Source organism: Meles meles, chromosome 5, assembly GCF_922984935.1.
Source record: "Meles meles chromosome 5, mMelMel3.1 paternal haplotype, whole genome shotgun sequence".
Lineage (NCBI taxonomy): Eukaryota > Metazoa > Chordata > Mammalia > Carnivora > Mustelidae > Meles > Meles meles.
The window spans coordinates 97,718,404-97,745,975 of NC_060070.1; the positions used below are offsets into that span (position 1 = coordinate 97,718,404).

The 27,572-nt window shown below is 38.2% G+C and overlaps 1 protein-coding gene across 1 annotated transcript; it reads right to left on the minus strand.

Moving 5' to 3' along the window:
• Window positions 1-8,281: 8,281 nt before the first annotated feature.
• On the minus strand, window positions 8,282-27,300 carry RHAG (Rh associated glycoprotein). Its single transcript, XM_046006820.1, has 11 exons — window positions 27,144-27,300; window positions 18,770-18,953; window positions 18,000-18,150; window positions 15,842-15,989; window positions 15,571-15,737; window positions 13,815-13,952; window positions 13,114-13,235; window positions 12,350-12,358; window positions 9,434-9,507; window positions 9,029-9,102; window positions 8,282-8,314 (listed from the first exon to the last, which is right to left on the minus strand). Exons 1-11 carry the CDS (start codon window positions 27,298-27,300, stop codon window positions 8,282-8,284), a joined length of 1,257 nt encoding a protein of 418 aa, XP_045862776.1.
• Window positions 27,301-27,572: the final 272 nt, after the last annotated feature.

A 27,572-nucleotide genomic window follows, 5' to 3' on the forward strand; every position in this document is an offset into this window, starting at 1 on the left:
ATATTTCAAATGAGGAAATTAAAGCTTTAAGAAGTGACCAGGGGTATGTGGGTGGCCCTTTGGTTGCGCATCCAACTCTTGGTTTCAGCTCAGGTCCTGCTATTAGGGTTGTGAGATCCAGCCCTGCCTCAGGCTCCATGCTCAGAGCAGAGTCTGCTTGAAATTCTCCCTCTCCCTCTGCTCCTCCTCCTTTTGTCCTCTTTCTCTCTCTCAAATAAATACATACATCATAAGGAAAAAAAAAAGTGAAGTGATCCATCCAAGGTCCTATAGTTGATAAGTGAGAGAATTCAAGTTTTCCTGGTTCCAAAGCTCTTATTTCAGGAGAAAAAGTGTAGAGGTTATTACACGCTTTTATATTGATGGGGAATGGAGAGTCATCCCTCAAGGAAGATAATTTTGATAACACACAATATGATTGTTTATTATTATTATTATTACTGAGAGTTCACTATGTACTCTAATATAATCTATGGTATTTAACTTCTGGTCCTAAGGAGGGTCTGAAGCATGTTATACAGCTCCTGATGTGTAATGTATGGCATAATGAAAATAAAAGTGACCTTTGACACCCACCAGATATAAATTTGAATTCAGATTCTGCTTTTTATTTTGTTGCAAGCTACTCAAACTCTATGATTCAATATGAAGGATTATTCATCTAGAGGACTTATCGAAGTGAAAATAAATATACGAAAACAATCTGATTTGTTGGCCATTTATCTACCTTTGTTAACGATTGGGCATATTTTCTATATTTACCGGGCACTGGATTACAGGTCACCCAAATTCCTACTTAAAAGATGAGGGCAGGGGCGCCTGGGTGGCTCAGTGGATTAAGCCGCTGCCTTCGGCTCAGGTCATGATCTCAGGGTCCTGGGATCGAGCCCCGCATCGGGCTCTCTGCTCTGCAGGGAGACTGCTTCCTCCTCTCTCTCTGCCTGCCTCTCTGCCTACTTGTGATCTCTCTCTCTGTCAAATAAATAAATAAAATCTTTAAAAAAAAAAAAAAAAGATGAGGGCAATCTCACCCCCAAAATTTGTTCCATTCTGGTGGGTTGTAAATGAAAATTATGTAAATAGTTGATTCTTTATAAAATATACTATTATTATTAATCTTCACACTTATCTCTCTCACTGCATCCAAGATAACCATGATCCTCTTACTATTTCAATTAGGAAGTGACTTCTGTGGACCATCTATAGGACACCAGAATGTCAAACTTTTCCAAGATTATTTCTTGGGAATCAAATAAAATGAGAGTATGGGCTATCCAGTAATCTGTAAGTATAGAAAAATGTAATTGTTTATTCATGAATATGGCCACCTGATCAATGAACTAGGACCCTTGAATATATTTCTTTAGTCCTGATTAAACCCCTAGATGAATAAAGTATAGTCTCATATCCTCCTCTCCTGAGGGGAGGCATCTCAAGATGTACAGTAAACAGCCTAAAGATTGTTGGCAGAAACAAATACTGGTAAAGCCTGAAAACTGGTAAATTTCCACCAAACTCTCTATAATTATAGTCAGGAATTATCAACTAACCTCTCAGATTAAAATGTGAGCCCAAGATGCAAAAACTTCCAGAAAAAGTCCATCTGAGTAGAACTTAAGGTTTTTAATCAAATCAATCAATCTAAATGGTATTATTTACCACTTTAAGTGATTTTGGAATGTACAAGGCATAAACATACCAAAAACATTGTTTCAGTGCCTCAGAATTGGGAAGGGCTCTTCCTCAGGAAGAGACTCTCCCTGAGACTCCCAGAGTGTGAAGGGGTGAAATGGGTCAAGGAGGGGCAACATTTTGCTGACAACTGCATAATGACTTGAAAGAAATGCCTCCTAAGGCAATGAAAGAGAAAAAGAAAGAGAAAAGAAAAAAGGAAGAAAATGAGAAAGAACTAAAGGAAAGAAAGAAAAAATATTTTAAGGGGGATGAGAGCAGGGCATGATGGGATAGTAGCTGAGAATATTCGCCTGAGGTGAGCCCATTCTCAGGAGGGGTTGTGTGCTGGCTCAAGCTGGAGGACAGACTAATGTTCAGGGGCCTAGAGGTAAGAGAGAAGCTTAACAAAGTTTGGCTAACAAGCATTTTGTTCTGATTGATCAGTGGGATGAGTAGTTCAGGTTATAATTTAATGAGGCAAAAAGGGGAATTTGGAAGGTCTGTGTCCGGCTTTGTCATAGGTAAACAAGGGTATTTTATGAGTCTTTTCTAGTCTTATAGGGAAGGGGTGATTTTTTTTAGTAAGCTCGTTCGCTTTCTGGAGCATAATGGGTGAGGAACCTTTAACAGTGGCTATTTCCAGAGCACAGGGCTTGAATAAAATTCCACATTGTCAGTTCCCTGTTATCTAATGTTTGCCGTGTTATTGAAAATCTTAAAAACCAGAAAAAAGAATTAGTCAGTGAAGATCAACGTGTATGCATCTATTTCCCAAACTTTTGTTGTAAGGCCAAGATCTTATTGGGAGGGTGGAGAGCAGTGTCTGCAGATTGAAATTTCCTATCTATTTCCTGGTATAAACTACACGAAAAGTTCTTCTCTAAGATATTCAGCTTCAGGGTCTTTAAATAAGATAAAGAAACTTGACAAGCAATTTAAATAAGAGTCTTTCTAGATTTTTGTGTTATCTACCTTCTAGTCTGTATTGTCTTATTTATGCTTAATGCAAAATCAGTCTGTTTTTGTTGTCATTGTTTTAGCAACTTGTCTTTTTAGTCTTTCTGATATGTCCAACACAGAAACGAAGACTTTCACTAATTGTGCTTATAAAGACATCAATGAGCATTGAATTTTAGAAAGGTTCCATATAGGCAGGTTACTAAAATTGCATCATTCAAAGAAGTGTTAGGTGAACTGATAAAGTACAATTGTTTGATGTCTGGACTTTGCTCTCAATTTCTGGGAGGTAATCTCTAAGGCCTTGGAATTTCCTGCCTGATAGAAGTGTATTTGTTTACTTCGGGGTGTTGGGTCACCTAGATAGTCTATGCTAATAATGACTTAGAGTGTGGTCTTGGGCCATGTGGTAACAGCTCAACCTCTGGAAGGGTAGAGACTAAGATAAACCATGTGGGTGGTCAATCATGTCTATGTGACCAAGCTCAAATAAAAACTCTGCAAACCAAGGCTTGGTGATCTTCCTGGTTGACATACTTCATATTGCCACCCAATATTGCTAATAGTCCTGTTCACTTGACTCCCCTGGGAGAGGCCACCTAGAAGCTTACGTCTGGAACTTTCCTGGAATTGTCCTATGGGATTCTTTTCTAGCCTGCTTTGAATCTCTATTCTTTTGCTATACTATAGTAAACAGAAACTGTGAGGATAAGTGCTTTTTCTGGAATTCTAATTCTTTTTAGCAAATAATTGAACCTAAGGGTATTCTTGATGACACCCAGACTCTGTATTTTTTAATAAATTCAATGTAGAAATAACCACTCCCATTAAGTACACTTAAACATGAGTGAGTCTCTAACTGGTTGTTTTAGAAAGGCTTTATGTTGGCAAGTTGCTAAAATTGGATTATTTAAACAATTATGAAGTAAGCTGGTAACATATAATTGTTTGGAAAATATGATTACAGTAATAGACTAGACAGCTTGTTTAATTCCATGAGTTGAGTAAAATAGATGTCAGTAAAAAAGAATTTCTACTATATATTAAGAAAATGATGAGAAAGCTATTGTACCTGATTTCACTCACTTCAGAGACATGAATTTTTAGCCAATCATTATGTGTGATATAAGGATATCCGAAAGGGATCTTTTACTGGGGAAATTTTGAAGATATCAAAAGCATGTGCTGAGAATGATTGAATCTACAAACCATAATGTGAAATATTTACAATTTACCTAACATACTTATGGCCAATAAACTCAAAATGATGTATTGTGAGATATGACATAAATTCTCATTTCTAGCTCAGTAAAGAATTGGTGCTAATTATTAGAAAATGCTTCTAAGAGAATAGTTTTGAATTGAACTAGATTCTTTTCGATGAGATCCTGGAGATACTACTGTAGCTCCTAATTGTCTCCTCTTACCCAATTCATGTTTTGTTTTAAGGTACCTGACCTTGAGATTTTTAATTTTCCCTCATGAATTTCTTCAAAGAATAAGTGGAGAGGTGTTCATCAATTGGCTTATATACTTTTTTGCCTGCCTCTGTAATGAACTGAGTGCTGGCTACCTGTTTTGTTGGTGAAAATTGGGAGTGAAAACATCATAGTGCAGCTCACTGCTTGTGTGGTCTCGACTCTGTTCCTCTACACTCCCTCCCCAACAGCATTTTCTCTGTAAGAGGAGTGTGTTCCATGTCATCAATGTGGGCTAGTAAAATCCATTTTGGACTAAAAAGTCACTTTATGGTTGAAATCAAGGATAAAATAAAATGCCCTTAATGTATCACAGGCTAAACATCTACCACACATTGAAGCAGTAGCTTATAAAGTGTTATTTTTCAATCACTTCATGCTCTATTTTGCTTCATTTTAGAAATTTTGGAGAAGAATGACTGGTAATTTAATCTAGCTCAATATAGATATAATCCCTGGCTCCTTCTATAAGATTAAAAGGCTTTTCTGAAATGGAATTGAGTTGGGGTGCTTGGGTGGCTCAGTCTATTAAGCGTTTGCCTTTGGCTCAAGTCATGATCCCAGAGTCTTGAGATCAATCCAGATTGGGTTCCCTGCTCAGCAGGGAGCCTGCTTTTCCCTCTCTTCTACTCTTCCCCCTCCTCTCATGCACTCTTACTGTCTCTGAAATGAGTAAATAAAATCTTTTTTAAAAATTGGATAAAGCTAATCCCATAATGCAAGTTCAGAAGATAGTTATTGTAGGGTGATAGATCCCTGTTTTTTATTCCTCTGACAAAAAAAAAAAAATGGCTCTTCGTCCTCTTCATTTCCATTTCTTCTTCTAATGAAAAATTCAGTTCTACCGCTAAAGGTAGAACCGATCAAGGTAGTCCTTCCCACGTGGTGGTGATGGTGACTCGGTGGCTCAGACCTATCCAATCAATCCACATCCACATAAATATACAGGCACAGCAACAACATCTATCTTCAAAAAAAGAAGGGAAAGTGGATTGAGGAGTCATCTAATCTTCCATTTCATGAGCAAGTGGTTTCTAGGTGAAAGAATGTTAGCTTTATTTTCAATAGGGTTGTTTTGTTTTTATTATTATTTAACGACTTATTGATTTATTTGAGAGAGAGAGCTGGGGAGGGGCAGAGTTAGAGAACTCAAGTAGACTTCATGCTGAGGGTGGAGCCCAACTTGGGGCTCCATCACATGACCCTGAGATCATGACCTGAGCTGAAACCAAGAGCCAGATGCTTAACCAACTGAGTCACCCAGGCACCCTGATAGTTGAGTTTTAAATCACTCTTTGACTAACTGTATATATATATATATATATATATATATATATATATATATATTTTTTTTTTTTTTTTTTTCTGGCAAGTTTTCCTTTAATTTTATTTAGGTCCTCTTCTCTTCTTACTATGACACTCTGTGTATGTTACCATTCTAGCCCCCTCCCCCTTTTTAAAGTAAGCTTCACATCTAATGTGGATCTTGAACTCAAGACCTTGAGGTAAATTGTCACCTGTTATACTCACTGAACCAGACAGGCACCGTTCATCCTATATTTCTAATCAAACTACAAGACCTGTCCTGAGCTGAGCAGTAACTGGGCCTGCTGTTTAACTGGAGGATGTTAGACCTTGGATTCAAAGGAAAGAAAAGCTGATAGAGAAGTTCCCTCTTCTGTGTTTGATGAGAATTTGGAGGCAGGTGGCAGAGACCCAACAAGGAGAGGTTTGAGAACTATTGGTTTGCAGATGTTTGTGAATTCCCAGGGAATGGTAATTTATCTTCTCAGCTGAGCATTCCTGAGGTGACAGTGGGATTCTCTTGTCCCCCATGAGCTGCAGGAATGTTGCAGATGCATTGAGTCCTTTCTGGTCCTGGCTCTAGAAGAACACACCAAGCATGGCCTGCTGAAAAGACTGAGGAACAGAGAGGCTTTGTTCAAGTTCTCATTAGGGGAGTTATATTTTCACACTCTGGCAAATCTCTGACATACTTTGCCAGATTGCTGTGCCTGCCTTCATTATCCAGATCACTGCCACCCAAGGTACCTCAGCAACTGGAATATAACCCCCAGGGAAGAGACATACTAAGTCAACAACCAACCGAAAGGGTGCCAGAACCGAGAATGAAGAGACTCAAGAACACACAAAATAAGTGGCTTCTAACAACATAAAGCTATTGCAGAAGCCCTCCCCTGGATCAGCAGAGCTCTCCTACCTTATACAATAGGCAGTGAAGACTGTGGAAGCAAGGGCTGGGACGTCTGAAAATATCTCGCTTTCACCACACTGTCTGAAATTGCAGTTGGAAATTATAGGCCAGTCTTTCAGATTTAGATAGGAACAAAGAAAAACAAAAACTTCCTGAAACTGATCATCCAAGTAGAGCTTAAAATTCAGCCAAGTGATATAAATAGTATTTTTCAATATCAAAATTTCAATAACAGATCCAGTAGAATTTCCATGTAAATAGCAGGAGTGCTAGATAAGAAAAAATTAACAGATGAGATGAGGGAGCCACTAAGTAGTAGAAGGAAGTTTATCTGAGTAGAAGGCTCAAATATTCAAATTAAAATGCTTCACCAAATTCTAGGCAACATAGATAAAAAAAAAAAAAAAGGATGTATTCTATTGTAGAAAAAAGACCATAAACTCAGAATTTTAAAATAAGACTACCATTTATAAGAACTGCATTGCAGGAAAGCATGAGAGTGTCTATAAGCCAAGGGATAATGGTCATCACAACCCTGTTCCTAAGCACATCACAATTATAGACTTAAACAGACACACACACACACACACACACACACACACGCCTGTGTTTACCCAAGACCCTCTGAGCTTTGCCTTATGATCAACAGGGAATGAGGGGGCCTCTGGGCATCTGGATAGTGAAGATGATTCTTTGTGATGATCAGCAAGACTGGGGATAGTGGATTTTATAACATAAGCACACTTCAAAAACCCATGTGAAAGAGATTCTGATGTACATCACCTACTTATGTAATGAAATACTTAGGATCTATAAATAAATTATATGATTTCTCCAGAGAAATAAAACATTAAATAATTCACTGTTACTTGTAATTTTTTAATATCTAGCATCTAGTAACTGATGTTCCGTTAATTATGCCAGGGTTTATTTCTTCACAGAAACAAAGGCACATTCTAACAAGATTCCGGGACTCCAGAAACCGAAGGAAATCTTAAAAGTTTCTAGAGAGAGAGAAAAAGAAAACCATATTTCTCTAGAAATAGTTTTATATGACTATGTCAATTACCTTTTCTAAAACTTAGTTCCTTAAAACTCACCCTATTATATGAGACATTAACTTGATTATTTTGTAGTTAATACATAGTAACAATTTATTTGGATTGAATATGGACTATATATGAGTTGTGTATGTGTGTGTGTATATGCTTGTTAATAAAATGAATTCCAGCTGTCAAAGAAAGGCAAGCCAAAGACAAATGCTTTAATTTATAATAAAATAACATTTAATTTATTGGAATTTTATACAAAATAGACTTTGGTCACATAGCATTTGAACTCTTGTCTCAAATAATAAACATGAAATAAGAATTAAGCATAAGAATATTCAAGTAAAGATATAACATTATTAACTAGACTATTTTTAAATCAAGAAAGCACCACCAAAAACAATCATGTTCTTGTTGTACACAATAATTTCCTTCATACTTCTTATATAGATTTCTTACATATTGTTTTGTTGGCTTTAGTTTTATACCTTTGGGACTGAAGACATAGTATATATAATAAGAAACTGACATAATCAGATGTGTTGATTTCTTTGTAAGTTCACCTCTATGAGGAAAAAAATACAAGAATATTCATGGAGTGTACACCCTGTACCCACCCACTGGCAAGAGTGGTCAGGGAGTCCTATAGAGAATCTATTTGACCATCTGTTTTATAAGCCATATTCCTTCGACTAAGCAATCATTGAGTGTCAAGAAACAACATCAGATCGTGTTAAGATTTTATACACTGGACATCTGGGGCTCAGGACCTATTCATTCTGCTGTTCTTGTTGGATGCTGCCTTTTAAAAATTTTTTGTTAAACATGATTTTAGATAATGGGAAAGGAAACTGAAGCACAGGAATGATATTTAGTCTTTAGGTTCTGGCTGGTTGTGGCCATCATGTTCATTCATTGTCACCTTCTTCCCTCTTGGGGACCTTTAAAGAAAACAAAATTAGGGTATTTTAATAGTTTCTTTCACTTGGACCTGACAGAGGTTAGGGTTGAAACACAAAAGGTATTTTAATAGAAAGAACTAGGAGTAACAATTGTTTGTCTTGCGGAAAAATAAAAGAACAAAGATTCTTTGTTTACCTTTGTTTACCTCACTCACCCTGACTACATTCTCTTTACCAAAGCTGTTTTTCCTGACAATCCCACGGAACACATCGAAATACCTATCACTCTTAAGCTTTGCAGGAAATAATTTGGGGAAAATGTCAATGGAGTAAAGAGGTAGAAACTGGAGGATAGAAAGAAGACGATATTCTTCATAAAACTCTTGTAAGTTTCTTCACTGAGATTCTTCAAACTTCCATATTCTACTTGTTTTTGTCTAATCATGTATATGGTATAAAATCTCATGCTACTTCCTGGTATTCCTATTATATTTATGAGAAGCTTTTTATTGCTCTCAGAGGAGCAAAAGACGTTTGCCTACTAAATTCTGTCTTAATGTCCTTTCTGCTTTGGAAAAGACCTTAACTTCCGATTTTATCTGTCTGGATACATTGTCTCAATCTCTTTCTATAATTAGGCAGTTTATCCAATTTTATCACAAGGATGCCAAACAGACATTTAGCCTTCGGGTGAGCAGAACTTTCACTGGTATAGTCATCATTTACATTCTTAGCTAGAACGCTGTACATTACCTCCCAATATACAGAATCATCAAAGAAGAATTCCGTGGGTGGCCGGACACAGACAATGAACCTGAGAATTAAACCTATGAGATTAGGGAGAAAATAAGTCACATTATGATGCTGAAAAGGAAAACTTACTTGCATAGTAATAAAAATACTACTGTACGTTACGGGGCAGCATTTGATCTTGGTGTCTGAGTTCAAGCCCCATATTGGGTGTAGAGATTACTTAAAAATAAAATATTAAAAAAATATATATACATATATATGTTTCTATAAAATCATCCCCTTGAGCTTACATGATTACTTTACTGTCAGAAGTTTAGGATATTTTCAAATTTACCAGTCGATATGTTTATCATCTATTATGCTGACCACATGCAGCACATGGAAGTGTTTGCTTTTCATCCTGACCTGTGATCAGCCCTCCAACAATGGCCGTTCCAAGGGAAGAACCTAGAGCCGCTGCCTGCATCACCATGGTAGACCTAGGAAGCCAAAAGAAAAGACCAGTGTTGTTTTTCCAGAATACCAGCAAAGGACTCTCATTTCCTGAGGGAGTGGATGCTTGCCATCTTCAGGCCAGAACGCAGCATTACACCAGCAAAGAAAATAATTTACAATTATTTTTTGTATTTTTATTTTGTATGTATATTTATATTGTATGTATATTTTATTTTGTTTTATTTTGTATTTTATTTTATTAAATTCTTGAGCAATGTTAAAAAGTCCTCATAAGCACTCAAACAAAAATCATATTTTTCTTCAGGAATGATGAAAAGATCTTCCTTAGAAAGAGTTTAGTATTTTCTAAAAATATGGCACCAGGTTCAAATCTTCGATCTGATTCATTCAACAAATATTTATTGAGTCCTCACTCTGTGCCACCTTCCCTTCTAGACATTGAGGATGGAGTAATGTACAAAATAAACATAAGTGGCCATCTTTCCTCATCCTATCCCAAAAGGAAAATTGCAGTTTAATTAAAAATCAGTAAGATCAGAAAAGCTAATTTTAGCACAGAGTGTAAATACAACTTATTGAATATATTTTAAAAATCTCTGTAAGTCATTTTAAACACAGTTACCTTAAAATAAAATTAGTAAAAAAAAAACCTCATAATTTTTGAGATTGGAAGAATGTCATAAAAAACTATTAAAATGCAGAAGGTTGGTATAGGAGTGGCAAAAAAGGACTAGGAATGTGAATACCTCCTTAGCACAGCACCTCACCCTTAGCAGAAAATTCATAAATAGTTGCTGAAAGACTAAATGTGTGATTATGGGAAAGCAAACAATTGGAAAATGAGAGTGTCTTGGTAATTCATCTTCGGTGTTTCATTTTTATCATCCAAGGGAAAGAAGGTACTAAACTCAGATTTCTATTTTCTCTTTTTATTTGAAGGGTTTAAATTTTTTCTACTATGTGAAAATTGTACTATTGTACTGGTAACACACACTCATTTTAAGAGTTTGACAAAACATTAATCCAGAAAAGGAAGGGAAAAAGTTTAATTTCCCTCAAATCTTAATCAGTATAAAAATGTAAAATAGAGACATATATTTTTATAAAAAGGCAATCATGTTATAATACTAATTTTCCCATTAATCCTTAAGTGTCCTTTGATTCTAGTAAGTGTAGACCTGGATCATAATTTTAATTACTACCAAGTACTACATTCTAAAAATATACTGTAATTATAGTCCTGAGTTTGGATACTTAGGTTGCTTCCAATGTGTCATTTTTTTTTTTTAAGATTTTATTTATTTATTTGACAGACAGAAGTCACAAGTAGGCAGAGAGGCAGGCAGAGAGAGAGGAAGCAGGCTCCCTGCGGAGCAGAGAGCCCGATGCGGGGCTCGATCCCAGAACCCTGAGATCATAACCTGAGCCGAAGGCAGCAGCTTAATCCACTGAGCCACCCAGGCACCCCCCAATGTGTCATATTTTTTAAAATGCTGTGAGAATGCATCCTCTTATGAACATGTTTATGAATTTGCCCAATAATTTCCCTCAAATAAAATGTATCTAAAAATGAAATTTTTAATAAAAGTTTACATACTTAAGGGTCATTTGAAATAGAAAAATGTATAATTCATATCCCCATTTCTCTACATTAGCTACCATTCAGTATCATGATTCATTTAATCTTTATCAACTTGATAACTGAGAAATTGGTAGCTTGTGTTAATTTGCATTTCTTTGATCACTAACGAGATCTCATATTTAATATATATCTACTCATTTGATACTTTTCTTTTGTAAATGGCCTGTTAATTTTACCAGAATTTGCCAAAATTTTTCCAAGGTATTAAAAGATATTTTTGATAAAGAATGTTCCTTGATAAAGTGGGCTTGGGAAACATGAGGTTTAACAAAATTAACTGCATTATTAGAATTAGGCTGCCATAATGTGCACAGATAACTTTTAAGAATCCTTACTTCTTCTTGTTCTATGCTTACCAAAAAACCTGATTTGGGTTTTAGTATTCTAAATAGAAACATCTTAGTAAACAGTCTTGGCTCTTGGCCAAAATATTTTATCTGGTGTGTGAGATGTGTATGAATTTCACCCATATGACTAGGCCTTCCAAGGCTTGTCATCCACCCCCCTCCCCCAAGTCCCCCTGAGCATACTGAGAAGTGGTTGATCAACCTGAATACCTAAGAACTTGACTCTCAACTACAGAACCTACCCCAAGGCCACCCAGTGAGACCCAGCCTGTGAGAGCCAGATAGTCTTGTTTTATTGCATCCATACAACTCGTGCAGGCATGATGCTCAGTAGTTCCTTTATTTCTCATCATGAGACACATCTTAAAATTGTGTACACACCATAGCACTTAGGAGTTGAGCTCATGCACCCATGTTTTTGTCATGCTTGATTTGCATTCAAATATGCTAGTGTTTGTCTCAGCAGCATGTTAGGTCCCAGAGAGAGCTGCAAGAAAATGTGGCTATTTCTGGGGTTGTTCTCCAATTTTGCAAAGGGGACAAAAAAAAAAAAAAAAACAAAGAGAAGAAATAGGTCAGTTTTAGACATGAAAGTGGAAGCCAACTTTCTACTGAGTAGAAAATATGATTAAACAATTTTTTTTCAAATATTTATCATGACTGGTTTCAACAGACTTGAATTTTAATCTGGGAAAATGAAAGAAATTTTTCTCTTCAAATTATTCAACTCTAGCCAGTAGTCACTTTGAGTCATTTTCAACCATATTCACCTTTTCTTCATGCTTTCAATGGGCTTTAAAAATTTTAAATTTAAAAATTTAAATTTAAATTTAAAAATTTAAAAATTGAGAGTTTTAATTCCTGCTTCCTTAATACCTGAGTGATCTGGACTCTGTGGTCTTCCTAGCTATTTTACACAGATGACGTTCATATCAAAATGTTCCAATCTTGTTACCTAAAAGTGACAACTGATGGCCTTTGACATCACTTTTGTCCTGGATTTGACTGATAACTGTTCTTCCTCCAGCCATTTAAATATTTATGACCTCTCTGGGAAGAATCTAGGTCTGCTAGAGCTTGAAGGGGTTTTAGAGAATAAATAGTATAATTTCCTCATTTTACAGAAGAGGAAACAGAATCACAGAAGCTGAGTTGTCAAAGGCCCCATTATTAGTCAATAGCAAAGGCAGAGCCATATGCCTGGTTTCCTGATTCCCCAGATCCAGCGCTCTTCATGTTATGCTAACTCATTGTTCAATGTGTTGATTGTAGGAAAGAACTGCTCAGCTCATCACAAATGTCCCCTCCTCCATTTTGGTGAAACTAACTAAAAGATTAAGTCTACTATAATCTGACTATGATTATCATGTTGCCCTGTGAGTATACACTTGCCCATGGTAGAAATATTTAAATTAACACTGTTAATTAAAACAAACAAAAACCAACCACCATTAATAACCTTAGTTAAGACATATCTTCCCACCCAATTTTATTCGCCCAGTCGTGTCTCTTTGGCTTCAGTAAGGATGATACTGTGGCCTGGATTGCTAAAGAAAAACCTTTCTTATTACCAGATTTCCTCCAAGAGTGAGATAAAACATTGGACCTCAGGGTGCAGAAAAACCCATTCTTTAACTCACGCCTTAGATGCTCCCAAGGCTATCACCACAATGCTTGCGAGTCCTCCTATCACACCAGGTAAGCCATGCAGGTTATGAACACCGCATGTGTCATGGATCTTCAGTTTATCAGTAAGACATGGCTAAAATTGTAAAAAGAGGAAGTTTATTATTTTGTTAGACATACTGAAGTCAATAACTATGCAGGAAAATTTTATCTGTAGCCCCTTTTGCCATACATATCTAAAGCCCACTTAAGTCAAAGAATCTGGATACATTGGTGGCAAAACTACTCTTGTCAGTTTTTAGTAGATGAATTTGAAGGTGAGCGATTTCAAGTCCTCCTCTTTCTGACATACTGATGATATTCTAAATCCCCTTAAAATGACACAGAGTTCTTTATTATACAAAACAAGCAAACATCATCAACAACAAAAACTTTAATGAAACTGCCCTGAGGAAAGTAACACCAGTACTTTCACACTAATTCTTTTAATAATTTAATAATATCAGGTTCTTTCCTGGTACACAAAAGTAGTCAAGGAAGAGTAGAAACCACTGGATCCAGAACTGTGAGCTGTATTTCTGATAAGAAGGGAAATGACCCTCGAAGAAGGAGGGGTGATGATAAAAGGAATTTTCATAACTTTTCCCTGCTGGTGGAATGTCAGAAGATGATGGAAGAGATTCAGAGTTTGACTGAGAGCACCTGTCATACTTACAGTCAGAAACTTGAAACCAAGCACGGAGACAATCCCTGCAATGCTCCCAATGATCATAGCACCATATGGGTGAATCTTCATGTCTGCACAAGTGCCCACAGCAACTCCTCCAGCCAGGGTTGCATTCTGAATGTGAACCTGTGGGCAGCACAGAAACATGAATGAAGTGAGCTGAGTGAGGTGGGCTTCAGAAGGAACGAAACAATCTATCTAGGGTTCCATGGACTCCATTGTCTATTCCTCAGTTCAAAGGGCTAGTGATTCTTTTTTTAAAAAGAAGGTTCTTTGTAATGACAGAAAGCTTCTCTTCCAAACAGTTGACATTTGATATCTTTCTCGCTGGGGTTCCTCGGTAGGGACTGAGTGATCAGGTTAGTGAGACCAGCTTGCGGAGGGATGAGAGGAAAACCAAAGAAGTTGTGATGGAAGGCCTGGTGCATATAATGTAGTTATTCTAGTAGTGGTATGACTGTTTATTCAGTATGGAAATGCATTTGTGGTTATCATGAACCAAAAGTGGCTGGTGCGTGTTTGGTGGAGTTTATAACATTCCAATATTCAAAGAGGGAATGTAGAGACATCAAAATGTGCACATTGTACGTGAAAGACAATAGTTATGACATTCCAACATTCAAAGAGGGAATGTAGAGACATCAAAATGTGCACATTGTACGTGAAAGACAATAGTTATGACGTTCCAACATTCAAAGAGGGAATGTAGAGACATCAAAATGTGCACATTATACATGAAAGACAACTTTCACAAGTGTGGTATTGAGAATATTTGAAGACGGTGGAAAGAGTAACCAGTACCATTTACCAGAATTCCTCAGAAGAATCATGTTTTGGCTGTTCTTCCTAAGGAGGAAGTCTCATCACTACTTTTAAGAGAGGACTGATCTGTACATGTATTTTTTTTTTCTTTTCTTGTTTTCAATTTTCTTTCATTAAACAAATTGTATAGCATTGAAATCTATGTCCTTAGCTCTGCTTAAAGAAATCACAATATTATTTTCTTCCCTCAGGCTGGAAAAGAAGAGCAGCTAATGTGTGGATTATTCCTTCACAGACATTTCTCTAGTTCATAGGAAAGAAACTCAGAAGACCAACTTGGGAATGTTAAAAAAAAAATGTGTTCTGATATTTTAGACATGGAATAGCTGCAGAAATACTGCAGAGTTTCCATATATCCCTCATCCAGCTTCCCCCGAGGTTAACCTTTTATGTAATCATAGAACCAGGAAAGTAGCATTGATAGAATACTATCAAAGGTCTTATCTGAATTTTACCAGTATTCCCACTAATGTCCTTTTTTCCTCCAGAGTCTTATTCCAGACCCCACATTGCCTTTAGTTGTTATTTATTTGAGAGGAATATTTGCAGTTAGGAAAACAGACTCAACTCACACCCTCCCCCTATTCTCTTTTTCTATTCTTGGCAAGTCCTGTTTCTAAGGAAGATGTCTAAGACCTGGGAGATAGTCAGCTCCATCATTAAAGAAATATGCCCCAAATCTTTGATTTTTGCATAACTATGTTCCCTAATGGGCTGTAAATTCCTTGAGAACACTTTTTTGATTTGTCACAATATAAATTTGATGAAGAAACAAATGAACATTATTTTTAAAATATTCTGCAAGGTTTGCAGCGTTGTGATTTGTTGCAGCAGCTCAGCAGTGAGGTAGAAATGACCTCCTCATCTGGGAAACCATCAGTGTCACTTAGCAAAGCTTCCATGGTGGTGAATATGTACTGACCATATCAAGCTTGCCTCTCTTCCCCACGAGGCTGGAAAACGCATAGGCTGTGAGCACGCAGGCAACAAGAGAGAAGTAGGTATTAACGATGGCCACGTACTGTTGCTCTGTAGTTTCAGCGATGGCTGAATTAAAACTGGGCCAAAAGATCCAAAGGAAAAGAGTCCCTGTGGTAAAGCACAGAAAGGGATATTAGTACTGGGTATGGAAGACAGTCCAGAGGAGGTTGTTTGCCTTGGGTCCTGAATCAGGAAAGTTCATCTCTACTCACCAATCATTGCAAACAAATCTGAGTGGTACACAGACTCCTCCTTCTCATTCTGCCTTCTCAAGTCTGACCGATATAGGACACCTGCTACCGCCAAGCCAAAGTAGGCCCCAAAAGCATGGATCGTCATTGATGCTCCAATGTCAGAAGCCTGAAGGGCAAAACATTCATGTTTTTAGAGGTGAAACTGAGTCTAACTACAGAAAGAAAGTCAATGAAAGGACTTCTCATTGGTTAAACGGTAGAAGAAATAAAAATAAAGAAAGGGTATGTCAGAGAAAGAATAAAAGAAGATAAAATAGGATAGTGACATTTAAGAAAAATATAGGATTTGGAGACATGCAGAACTGACTTCCAATGCTGGGTCAGGTGCTTCCTTGCAATGTGACTTCATACAAATCACTATATTTCTCTGATTCTCTGCTTCTGTAAAGTGGGAAATATTACCAGCTAATATAGTTGTGGTGAGACTTAGTGAGGCCATGTTTGTAAAGTGCTAGGTCTTTGTGGACATTGAATTCATTTTAGTTAACTTCTCTAGGTTAGGGAAATTCGAAGTGAAATGATATGCACTGCCCTTATTTCAAAAGAAAGATGTTCTTTGCATTCATTTGACATTACAGTTAAGGCTCATTTAATTACAATTCAAAGACTTGAAGCTTTAAAAAGCCTGATTCTTTCCCATATTTTTTTCACTGTACTATATGATGATGTGAAAACCAACTGAGGTCCAAGATTCATTTGAAACAATATATTTAGGTCCCTCTTTAGGACACTGTATGAATTTGATCTGGTCTTCTACATTCTCCTACCCCAGGAGGGAAAGGTTGGAGTGCTAAACCTGATTCATAGCTCCTATTGTACTTATTAAGGTAGAAAAATGATGCAAACTTATTAACTTATTTAGATTTTCATACTTGATAAACTCCTATGTACCTTTCAGGTCCATCTTAACTACCATGTCCTCAGAGAGGCCTTCTTTGATTCCGCAATCTAAGTTAGGTCTTCCAGTTATGCTCTCCCATAGCCCCCTCTACATATTTTTCATAGCATGTATTTCAATTTATAATATTTGTGTGTGTGTGTGTGTGTGTGTGTGCGTGCGTGCATGCACCTGCCTTGTGTGGATAGGTGATAAATGATTCTCTATTCGAGGTCTGTCTTCTCTCACTGGACTGTAAACTCTATAAAGACAGGGACATTAACTGTTTTGTTTGTCAGAGTCACCTGGAAAGTTTTCAGAAACATTTTCCGTGGACAGAGCGGGAGGTGGGTGGGGGAATGGGTGAAATGGGTGATGGGGATGAAGGAGGGCACTTGCTGTGATGAGCACCAGGTGATGTATGGAAGTGTTGAATCACTGTATTGCATACCTGAAACTATATTACACTGCATGTTAACTAACTGGAATTTAAATAAAAACTTTAAAAATATTGGCTGTGGAATTAAATGTTCAATAGAAACAAGCAAAATACTGGGGAATGCTCAGAAATATCCTCAGGGGAATCAGTGTGATTTTTCATGGAGGAGAAGAAATTTGATCTAGGCTTTAATAAAAGCCTTAGACTGGGCTAGTCAGGAGTGCCTGAGTGGCTCAGTCTGTTAAGCCTCTGCCTTCAACTCAGGTCATGATCCCTGGGGTTGTGGGATTCAGTCCTTCGAGCCCTGCTTCCGGATCCTTGTTCCTCCCCTTCTCCTGCTAGTGCGCTCTGTCTTGCACTATTCCTCATGTACTCTCTGTCTCTCACTCAAATAAATAAATAAAATCTTTTTAAAAAAGGGGTTAGTCATCTAGTAGTTGAAATACAATAGGGATTGATCACTGATAGTAAATATAACTTAATAAAAAGAGTTATGGAGTTAGTAAAATCTAGGTTTGAATCCAGATTTGGACCAGTCATTCAGCATCTGTGATCATTAGTTGTAATTTGTACAACAGTAACAGCATGATACCAGGTTATAGTCTGGTGGTGACAATGAAATGAGGTAATGTTGATAAGACTCCTGGCTTATCAGAGGCACTCAAATAAGTGATGGCTGTAATTACACTTGCTATTCTATCATTCTATCACCAATCTTTGTCCCTATGTACAGTGGACATCCTTTGGGTGTAATCAGAATTGATGTCAAAGCTACTAAGTATAAATTATCTAATCCTTACCTGAAATATCTCACCAACCACATATTCATTGCCAGCAAAGACAGCTATTTCTAGTATTGTCATGATCAGCATTTGGACTGGGCTTATTTTTCCCAGGACAGCTCCAAAAGAAATCAGGACTGTGGCTGTACTGAAGTCTGCATTTATTATGCTGAGGGAATAAAGAAAGAATACATCCAAGGATAATGCACACCCAACACAGAACTGTGAGCTCGGATGAATCACAGCATGCCTTTATCCAGCATGCAAGGGCCTACCCCCCGCCCCACATCAGGTGTTTGCCCCAGGTGCCCTTTTACACACCCTCATTTCCTTACCCCTCCTCTTTTCCATCTGCTATACATTCTGGTCACTCCAGCATTTCCTTTATTCTGACCCATCTGTTCTTGATCTCATTTAGGTTTTTCTTTATTTTTATTGATCTGATAAATGAATTATTTTCTACAGTGTTTATATTTCAAAATGTAAATATAGACACGTAGAAAAAGAGCTAATGGAGACTTTTTACTCCCTGTAGCTGAGATGGAAGGAATAACCTTTAATGAGAGGGGATTTCTCATGTCCTTAAAGTTAAACCAGAGAGGATACAGGCATGAATAGATGACCTAGCTCAGTAGAGCACAGTGTCGATTCATGTCCTGGGGTCCCAACAATATTTCATTGTCTTAGGGAGACAGTGTGCCAGCTAGTTTGGAGGCTGACTGACAAGATACCACGCAGAGAAACAACTGCTCTGAAAACATAATGTTTGAAAAATAAGGGATGCTCACTTTTTGATTCCAATGTAAATTGTCCGTCCTTTGTTGTGCAAGATCCCCTGAATAAAAGTGCCCCATTGGAGGCCCAAAGCAGCAATGAGTAGATTGATGCCCACACTACTAAAGCCATATTTTTTCAGGAAGGTCATGAGGAAGCCAAACCCAACAAGTATCATTACATGCACATCTTGGAATACTGGAAAAAAAAAAAAAAGAAGGAAAAATTATGTGTTAGGGGAGAACGAAGAAGGGATGCATCATAATATATTGCATTTATTAAATGTTACATCCGATATATAAAACACTGCAAAGAGAGAGCATTAACTAGGAAGCCAAAGACTAGGCTTCAGAGCCAGTCTGACTGCTTACCAGCCATGAGACGCTGGGCAAATTGTTCAATATTTGCACCTTTTCTTGGAATACCATGTGCTCTCATACCTGAAGAGTTTTCAATTACTTCCCACCTAAGGAAAACTTTGCAAAGCACAGCGCAAACATCACCCGCTCTTGCAGACTTTCCCAGTTCTCTCCAGGAAAATTAATATGTCTTCTTGTCTTTTACACATCATTCCAAATACACTTCAACTTTAGCATTTGCCACGCTATATTAGCATTTATTTAGCATGCATTATAGTGTAATAGTTCCTTGATGAGGTGCTCATCTCCTGCACTGGACTGTGAGTTTCTTGGTTGAAGGAATTAGGACGCAGTCCTCTTTTGCTCCTCAAGATTTGGCATAGAAGTCTGCATATAAGGTAAGAGGCAATAATGACTAAATTAAAGAGCTACAGTCTCCATTTATTATACAGATGCAAATCTGTATAATGGCACTGGCTCTGGAAATCTTATCAGATCAGTATTCAAGTCCAATAAGGTAATGTCTTTGTTAGCACTTTCTAAGTCACTGCAAAAAAAAAAAAAAAAAAAAAAAAAAAAAAAAGGACCATATCCTCTTGAGGAGCAAATATTTTACTTGGTATCTGGAAATGTAAGCTAAGGTCCCCCAGTTCTAGTTCATGATTGTGTGACCTTGGGCAAAGGTTTTATTCTGCCTGAACTCTGGTACTTTCATCTGCAATACTGAAAAGGCCCTGTCTCACAGAGGTACTCCGCGTGGGATGGCCTCTGTGGGAGGGAGTATGCAGTAAAGCACTATAAATAAAACATATGATCAAAAACAAACAAATAAATAAAACATGTGCTCAAATATAAGATAGTGGGAACACAGGCTTTTCCCTCAGGAAAGGTATAGCTTCATGAGTGAGACCTGTATTTGGTTGAACCATATGAAACGGAAATTTTTGCCTTCAAATTTTCAATGAAAATGAGTCAACTATTGGCAACTTATTGTGGTTTAACCTAATAGATACACAAAGCAAACTGAGATGAAAATGGGCACAAATATAAAACCAAAGAGAAAAAATAAAACATTTCATGTCAAATTAGTATTAACCCTTATAGCCAGGGGTTTAAGTGGAAATAGGCATGAAGGAGGATATGCCTCAGAATATATATCTCAGAGGAAACGATGTTAGAATTCAATTAATTGGCCTAAAGGTTGGGGTTAGGATTTGAAGCCAGGCCTGACTCCACTAATTCCTCCATGCATCGAGCACAGTAGGGATGGATGTACAAATAGGCAAGGCAGAGTGTTGGCTTCTCAGGGACTCAAAGACATGTTACTACCCTTTGGTCTTTCTCCCACTGTTCTGCCATCAGGCTTGTGAGACTGTGTTTGTGGATAGGGAGACTACACCACTCGGCTTTGTCTACTGTAGGAGATGTTGTCATACACTGCCCACACACCACTTTTAAAGATGAAGAACTTATTCTTTCTATTTCCCCTGGCTATAGGGAGTGTTGCAGTTGACAGTCCGAAATTCTCAATTCTCTCTGGGAATTCCTCTTGCCTCTCCCTGGGGTAGCCTGTGGTCAATGACTGATTCACAAGAGCATCCCCTGCCCTCAGGGAAAAATCACATGGAGCTAGACGATCCCAGTCTCAGGATACCCTGTGGGGTCTCTCCCAGCAAACCTTCCTGCTACATGCACTTATCCTTAAGGCGGTCCCTACTAAACTGTTTTCAGGCTAATGTCTGTCTTAAAGCCTGATTCCCGGGGAGCCTAACCTGAAGCTCTTACTTTATGGGCTTCATTTCTCTCTGCAGAACTTTTCTGACCTTCTCTCCTGACACAACTTGGAGACCACATTAATTTCAAAGTTTGCAAATTAAATTGGGTAAGCTAATCTCTGACAGTGATCCCACCCAGACGTGGATGGAAGATGTTGACTTTTCAAAGGTACCCAACATTTCAAAGGCTCTTGCTAGGCATTTGAAGAGCTATTTGGAGGCATGGGGATTTATCCTAAGGTATTACTCTGTGATGAGTAACAAGACAGACAGCTATGGTTGGCATCAGAGATTGAGTCAGTAGGGTCCTTTGGTGGCCTAGGATCCAATCTAACTTGTGGACAAAGGCAGCAAATGAAAGAATTAAGAGAATGATAATAGTCCATAATTCAGGTACACACTAGAGTCATTCACTCTTTTGACCCTATCCATGCAATGAGACTTTCAGCCACCTCCCAAGAAAGGCAGTATGAGGAGGATGAGAAAGGGAAGGATAGATTTCTGAAAATTGTTCCTTGTGGGTGGATTTGCGGGAAGTCTCAGCGAGGAGAACACTGCACAGTCTTCCAGTTCAGGTAGGCGACAACGCCCATCCTCATCTCATTATCCACCCAGGGGATTTAGGGATTGGGACTGGGATTCCATGTGACCTGTTGTTGGGCCATGATCAACAAACGTGAGCCTGTTTGGGTTTTGAAATGGAGGGGACGGGACGTATTAACTGTGCTTTGATGGTTTTTTTCCCCTCAGAGATTGTTACTGCTTTTTGCCACCAGGGGGCTTAAGAAGCTCATCTATTATTTAGGTCTAAAGAGTTTATATATAATGTTGTGAAACTCTTGACAGACAGTGATTCTGTGTAAAAAATGTGGATAAGAAAGATCTGTAAACAATCAGGATTCTGTATTGTCTTGTATCCTGTTCTAAGAATGTATGGGTGGGACTAGAGAGAGGGCCATGGGTTTAGTTCTATAGAGCAAGACTGCCATTAAAGGAATAAAATGTCCTCTGTAGAGGGAAAGGAGATTGAACTTCTGTGAATTCTTCCAACAGGTTTTAAGAATTTCCAAGACTTGTCTTAATCAGATATTCTCAATAGAGTGTGATTTTAGTCTCCAGAGGAAATGTGACAATAGTAAAACAAGCTTCTGTTTTACTTCCATCTTTATCTGGCAGTAGGATATCTTGCAAGTCCTGATAACACAGCTGTGCTTAAAATGCAGATGATGATTCTGACTCACTTTCTACCAACACCCCCATCAGATGAATGAAACAAACCCGTCCTTTCCCTCTAGTTGTATAGGCCTGCTACCTCGAATGTCCTCTCCAACTCGAACCCAACACTTCTTGACCTGGAAAGCTTCTATACACCCTTCAAGAAGCAGATCACAGCTGTACCATCATGCATACCCCTCTTATTTTATTTCACTTGCTTATGGGTTTGTCTGTTTTTGTTACTATGTGTTCTCACTTGTCATTTGTTCAAATATTGCGTGAGCACTGCCAGTAAGGCACTCTTTCAGGAGAATGTGAATCCAACCTAATTAGAAATTGTTCAGCTTTCTTCTTCTTTTATTTATTTACTTGTTTGATTTGTTTTTGCTTTTTTAAAGAATTGTACTTCTTTCACAGAGGGAGGGAGAGAAAGAGAGCACCCGTGGGTGTGAGGGTGGCGCTGAGAAGCAGAGGTAGACTCAGTCTGGCTGAGCAGGGACACTCCACATGGGGCTCAATCTCAGGACCCTGGGATCATGACCCGAGCTGAAGGCAGACACTTAAACATCTGAGCCATTCAGGTACCCTTCAGTATTGTTTTTAATTCTCCATTTATCTCCAATTTGTCTAGTTGGCGCTGCTTCAAGCAAGATGCTACTGTGTTCTTTGACATATCCCCATTAGCCCTTACATCCTTGGCAGACCTTGTACTTTTTTTACCCTGACCTGGAACCAGCAATTTCTCCAATGAGCCCCTGAGTGGGGAATGGTATTTAGAAACTAGGATTTGGGTTGTATTTGTGCTCATTGCCTCCAGTCCTTTCCAGTAAGCAAAAACTATTCAATAAAAGGCAACCCCAGGGTTTTACTGGAGGCTGGTATCTTATTGTTAGGTCATAAACCACAGACAGTATGTTAATTCAGGAATAGAAACAATTCCAGGCAACACTTAGACCAACAGCAAGCAATTCCCTAGGAATCATTTACACTGCATAAATTGGTTACTCTTTGCCTGTAACATATACCCAGATCTGCTAAAACTTTTGGTAACAAATGAGCTGAATAATATCTGAGTAAATACAGAAATGCATTCTGAAATGTAGATCATTAAAAATAAATGATTGGGGGTGCCTGGGTGGCTCAGTGGGTTAAAGCCTCTGCCTTCGGCTCAGGTCATGATCTCAGGGTCCTGGGATCAGGCTCCATATCGGGCTCTCTGCTCAGCGGGGAGCCTGCTCTCCCTTCTCTCTCTCTGCCTCTCTGCCTACTTGTGTTCTCTGTCTGTCAAATAAATAAATAACATCTTTAAAAAAATGTGCTTAATCCACCGTTGGTATTGAAATTCATAAACTAATGTCTAGTGTACATCATGTACATCCTTTGTCAGTTTACCTATATCTTCAGTGTTCCCCAAGTGTGACTGGCACACATCTGGGGGTCTTGGAGACACTTTCAGGAAGTCTGAGAGGTGAAAACTATTTTTATGATAATTCTATGGTGTTCCTTGCTTTTTTTCTCTGCGTTGGTATTTCCAGAGATGATGAAACAAAATTATGTAAAGCTATGGGCCCTTTAGCATGGTACCAATCCATGCTGATGGTTGTGGTATTCTTTTTTTTTAATATTTTGTTTATATTTAATTTAGTTAACGTACAGTGTATTATTAGTTTCAAAGGCTGAGTTCAGTGATTCATCAGTGTTACATAACACCCAGTGCTCATTTCATCGCGTGCCCTCCATAATGCCCATCACCCAGTTACCCAGTTACCCCCCCACCTCTTCCCCTCCACAACCCTATAGTTAAGAATCTCTTATGTGGTATTCTTAATAACCACTCACTTGCAGGGGGTGGGGGAAGGCAGGTTTTAATTAAGAATTTTTTGATGAAGCAGGAAAAATTATTAATCTAACTACTGACCTTCATATATGTGTCTTTTTTTTTCTTTGTTTATTTACAGCATAACAGTGTTCATTGTTTTGGCATCACACCCAGTGCTCCATGCAGTACGTGCCCTCCCTATTATATGTGTCTTTTTAATACCCTGTAGGAATTAGTCCATGGAAATGCCGTTACACATAGAGTACTGCTAACATGGGATGGGTATCTCAGAAATGAAGCATTTTTTTTTAAAAGATTTTATTTATTTATTTGACAGACAGAGATCACAAGTAGGCAGAGAGGCAGGCGGAGAGAGAGGAGGAAACAGGCTCCCCGCAGAGCAGAGAGCCTGATGCGGGGCTCGATCCCAGGACCCAGAGATCATGACCTGAGCCGAAGGCAGAGGCTTTAACTCACTGAGCCACCCAGGCGCCCCAGAAATGAAGCATTTTTGTTTTTGTTTTAGTACCAACTGAATGAGCAGGTTTATTTTTTTTTTTTCCCACGGAACTCTATTTTTACTTGAAATAAAAGACTGACATAAACTATGGTTTTTCAGACAGGTATTGACATTATCATTTCAGGGAAAAGAATCAACAGTATTTGTTGCCAGGAGTACCTGTTGGCTTTAAAAAAAAATAGAATTTTAGAAAGTTTGTGTCCATCACTGCGAGCTTATCAGCTTCCTGATATTTCTCAAGGGTTTTCTGGTGAGATGGCTGGTGGTATTAACAAGTATCCTCTTTCATTATTATATGATGAACTATGTCAATGTTTGAAATATTTGCATAATGGTGAATTAATATTTTTCAAATGATTGAGGCATAGCATAACAAGATCACACATGGGTAAAAACTACTCAGAGTACGAGACAAGTAGATTTTAATGTAATAGAGTACAACAAGATCATGGCTGTGGTTTTGCTGTCCCATAGATATTACAGATGTGTGTCTGTAGAATTCTAATAAAACGTTGACAGCCTTCAAAGGGCCTTCTCCCTAAACTCTCCTTTTCTCTGCTCTGTCTATAGCTTAGCAAGAATCAGCTGCCTGTCATAGTCACACTTCATTCCTTGTCAAACTGTCTGCCTCAGGACACTGGGTGGTTTAGTTGGCTAAGCATCTGCTTTTGGCTCAGGTCATGATCCCAGGGTCCTGGGACCAAGTTCCACATCAGGCTTCCTACTCAGCAGGCACCCTGCTTCTCCCTCTGCCTGCTCTGCCTGTTGCTCCCTCTACTTGCACTCGCTCTCTTTCTCTTAAAAATATATGAAATCTTAAAAAAACACAAAAAACAAAAAACAAAAAAACCTGTCTGCCTCAGCAGAGTGACCAGCACTGTGTTAGGTGCCATGAAGCCCCAACACCCACACAGTATACCTTGTTTCTCAAATAAGTATCTATGGAGTCATTAGTAGCATGAAATGTGATATTCAGGCATGCCACACACTTTCACGGTTATGCCTGGGGATGGCCTGTGTGACCCCAGGCTCTATTCTGCTATTCAGAAAAGCATAGCAGAATGCAAGCAAGAGGGATGAATAAACCTATATCTGACTGACTTTACTTAAATATAAATTAATATTCTGCCTTGCTTATTTGTGAGAAACTCATAACTTCCACTACCCTGCAGTTAAAACTGCTGTAATAGGGGGCGCCTGGCTGTCTCAGTTGGTTCAGCGGCTGCCTTCAGCTCGGGTCATGATCCCGGAGTCCTAGAATCGAGCCCCCATCGGGGCTTCCTGCTCGGCAGGGAGTCTGCTTCTCCCTCTGCTTGCTGCTCCCTCTGTTTGTGCCTTCTCTCTCTCTCACATTCTATCTCAAATAAATAAATGAAATCTTAAAAAAACCAAACTGCTGTAATACACCCCGAGCTTCACAAGCAGGAGCAGAGCCTTCCTGTACTTGACGCCTGCACTTGGCACAACTCCCGGCACTGGGCAGGCACCCACATGTGTTTGACTTGAACATTTCTTCTTAACAGGCAAGTATTTAATCGCTCTAATGATGTAGGCTGTCATGTAAGTTTTGTGTGAGTTGATTTGAAATATAGGGAAAAATGTAGGAAAAAAATATATGTATAACCACAATCATGTAGCTTCTGGGCTATTCTAGAAAATATTTTATCTAGGGATAATATGGGTTGAGTCATTTAGGGGCTCTAGGGTCATTATGTCTGCATGAGAATACTCCCCATTATGTAATCCCCTTCAAAAAATGGAGGAATGAGAAACAAATGTCATATGGGTTTTTTTTGAAAAGCTTAGACATACCCCATAGAACTGTTATAAACATTGCTACTATTTTCAATGATTGAATAAATTTAATAGTTAATAAATTAATGAATAATAAAATTATGTGTGCCTTATTAAAATATATATAATAGGGATATATTATCACCTCCCTCCCTGGTTAATGATGTAATGAATATGCCTGACTCCAAATAGGCAGTCGGTTAATGGTAATTATTATTACTTTGTTAACTATTTCATTGTCTTCCCTATCAAACTTGAAACTAAATCCTTTCTTTTCTTCAGTTACCATTTCCAGGGAAGGATTCTGCTTTTAAAATACATTAGGTGCCCATGTTTTTCTTCCCATTGCAGAGGAACAAATTGCTTTCCTTTTAGAAGCTTATAAAACCCAGAGTATATCCATTTACTTCTAATGTCATCTTTAATACCACTTAGGGCCCCCACATGAAATCCAGTCTCCCTTCTCCATATCCCACTTTGTTTCTGCTCTCCCCTTGAAAGTTACCTTAGACGCTTGTTGTTGCTGTTGTTGTTGTTTGGGGGGTAATATGTTTATACCTTGCAGAACTAGGGATCGATTTAAGGGAAAATTAATGTCATTTAGCAGATGTAGGTAACACAAAAGATTAATCAATTATTTTAATTTTTGGCTTCTTATGCTGATATCTTAATAGACACAGATTCTATCCAAACACATTAACAAGAGAGACCAATGCCATAGACGAGATACCTCAGCACGAAATTATAATCCCCTTAGTACCCATAAGTATCACAGATTCTGTAAGGGGCTCCAGTGTGGAGCTCAAGGGGTTATAGAATACAAAGATTTCACATTCTAAGTCCCCCAAATGCGTTCACATTCTGAAAAGCCCAAAATGGATAATAAGAAGTAGATTGTTTACTCACGAGAATGCAACTCAAGGAATTTGTCCGCTTTTGTTGCATTGGTGCTGTACTGCTGCTGGACAGAATTCTGCTCTGTATCATACTTGACAAAGAATCCAAATAAAACAATCATGGAAACCTCCAGTATAATGGCTACGAGAGGGAGTAAGGCCTTCATGTCTGTGGCAAAACACAGAGGAACACTGAGGGCTTCACAGGCTGTGGGAGGTTGATAAGAACTGAGGGACTGCTTTGTGTGTGGAATTCAGCTGCATGTTCAACTCACTCCCATGACATTGCAAGAAAAAAAATTGGACAAGACTGATCAAAACATCCCACCTCTTGGAGAGAATTATGTTCTATAGTCAAATCATTCAAAATGCTAGTTAGAAGAATATACAATGTAGATTTGAAGAAGTCGGGCTACAGAAATGATCTACTGCACCAACG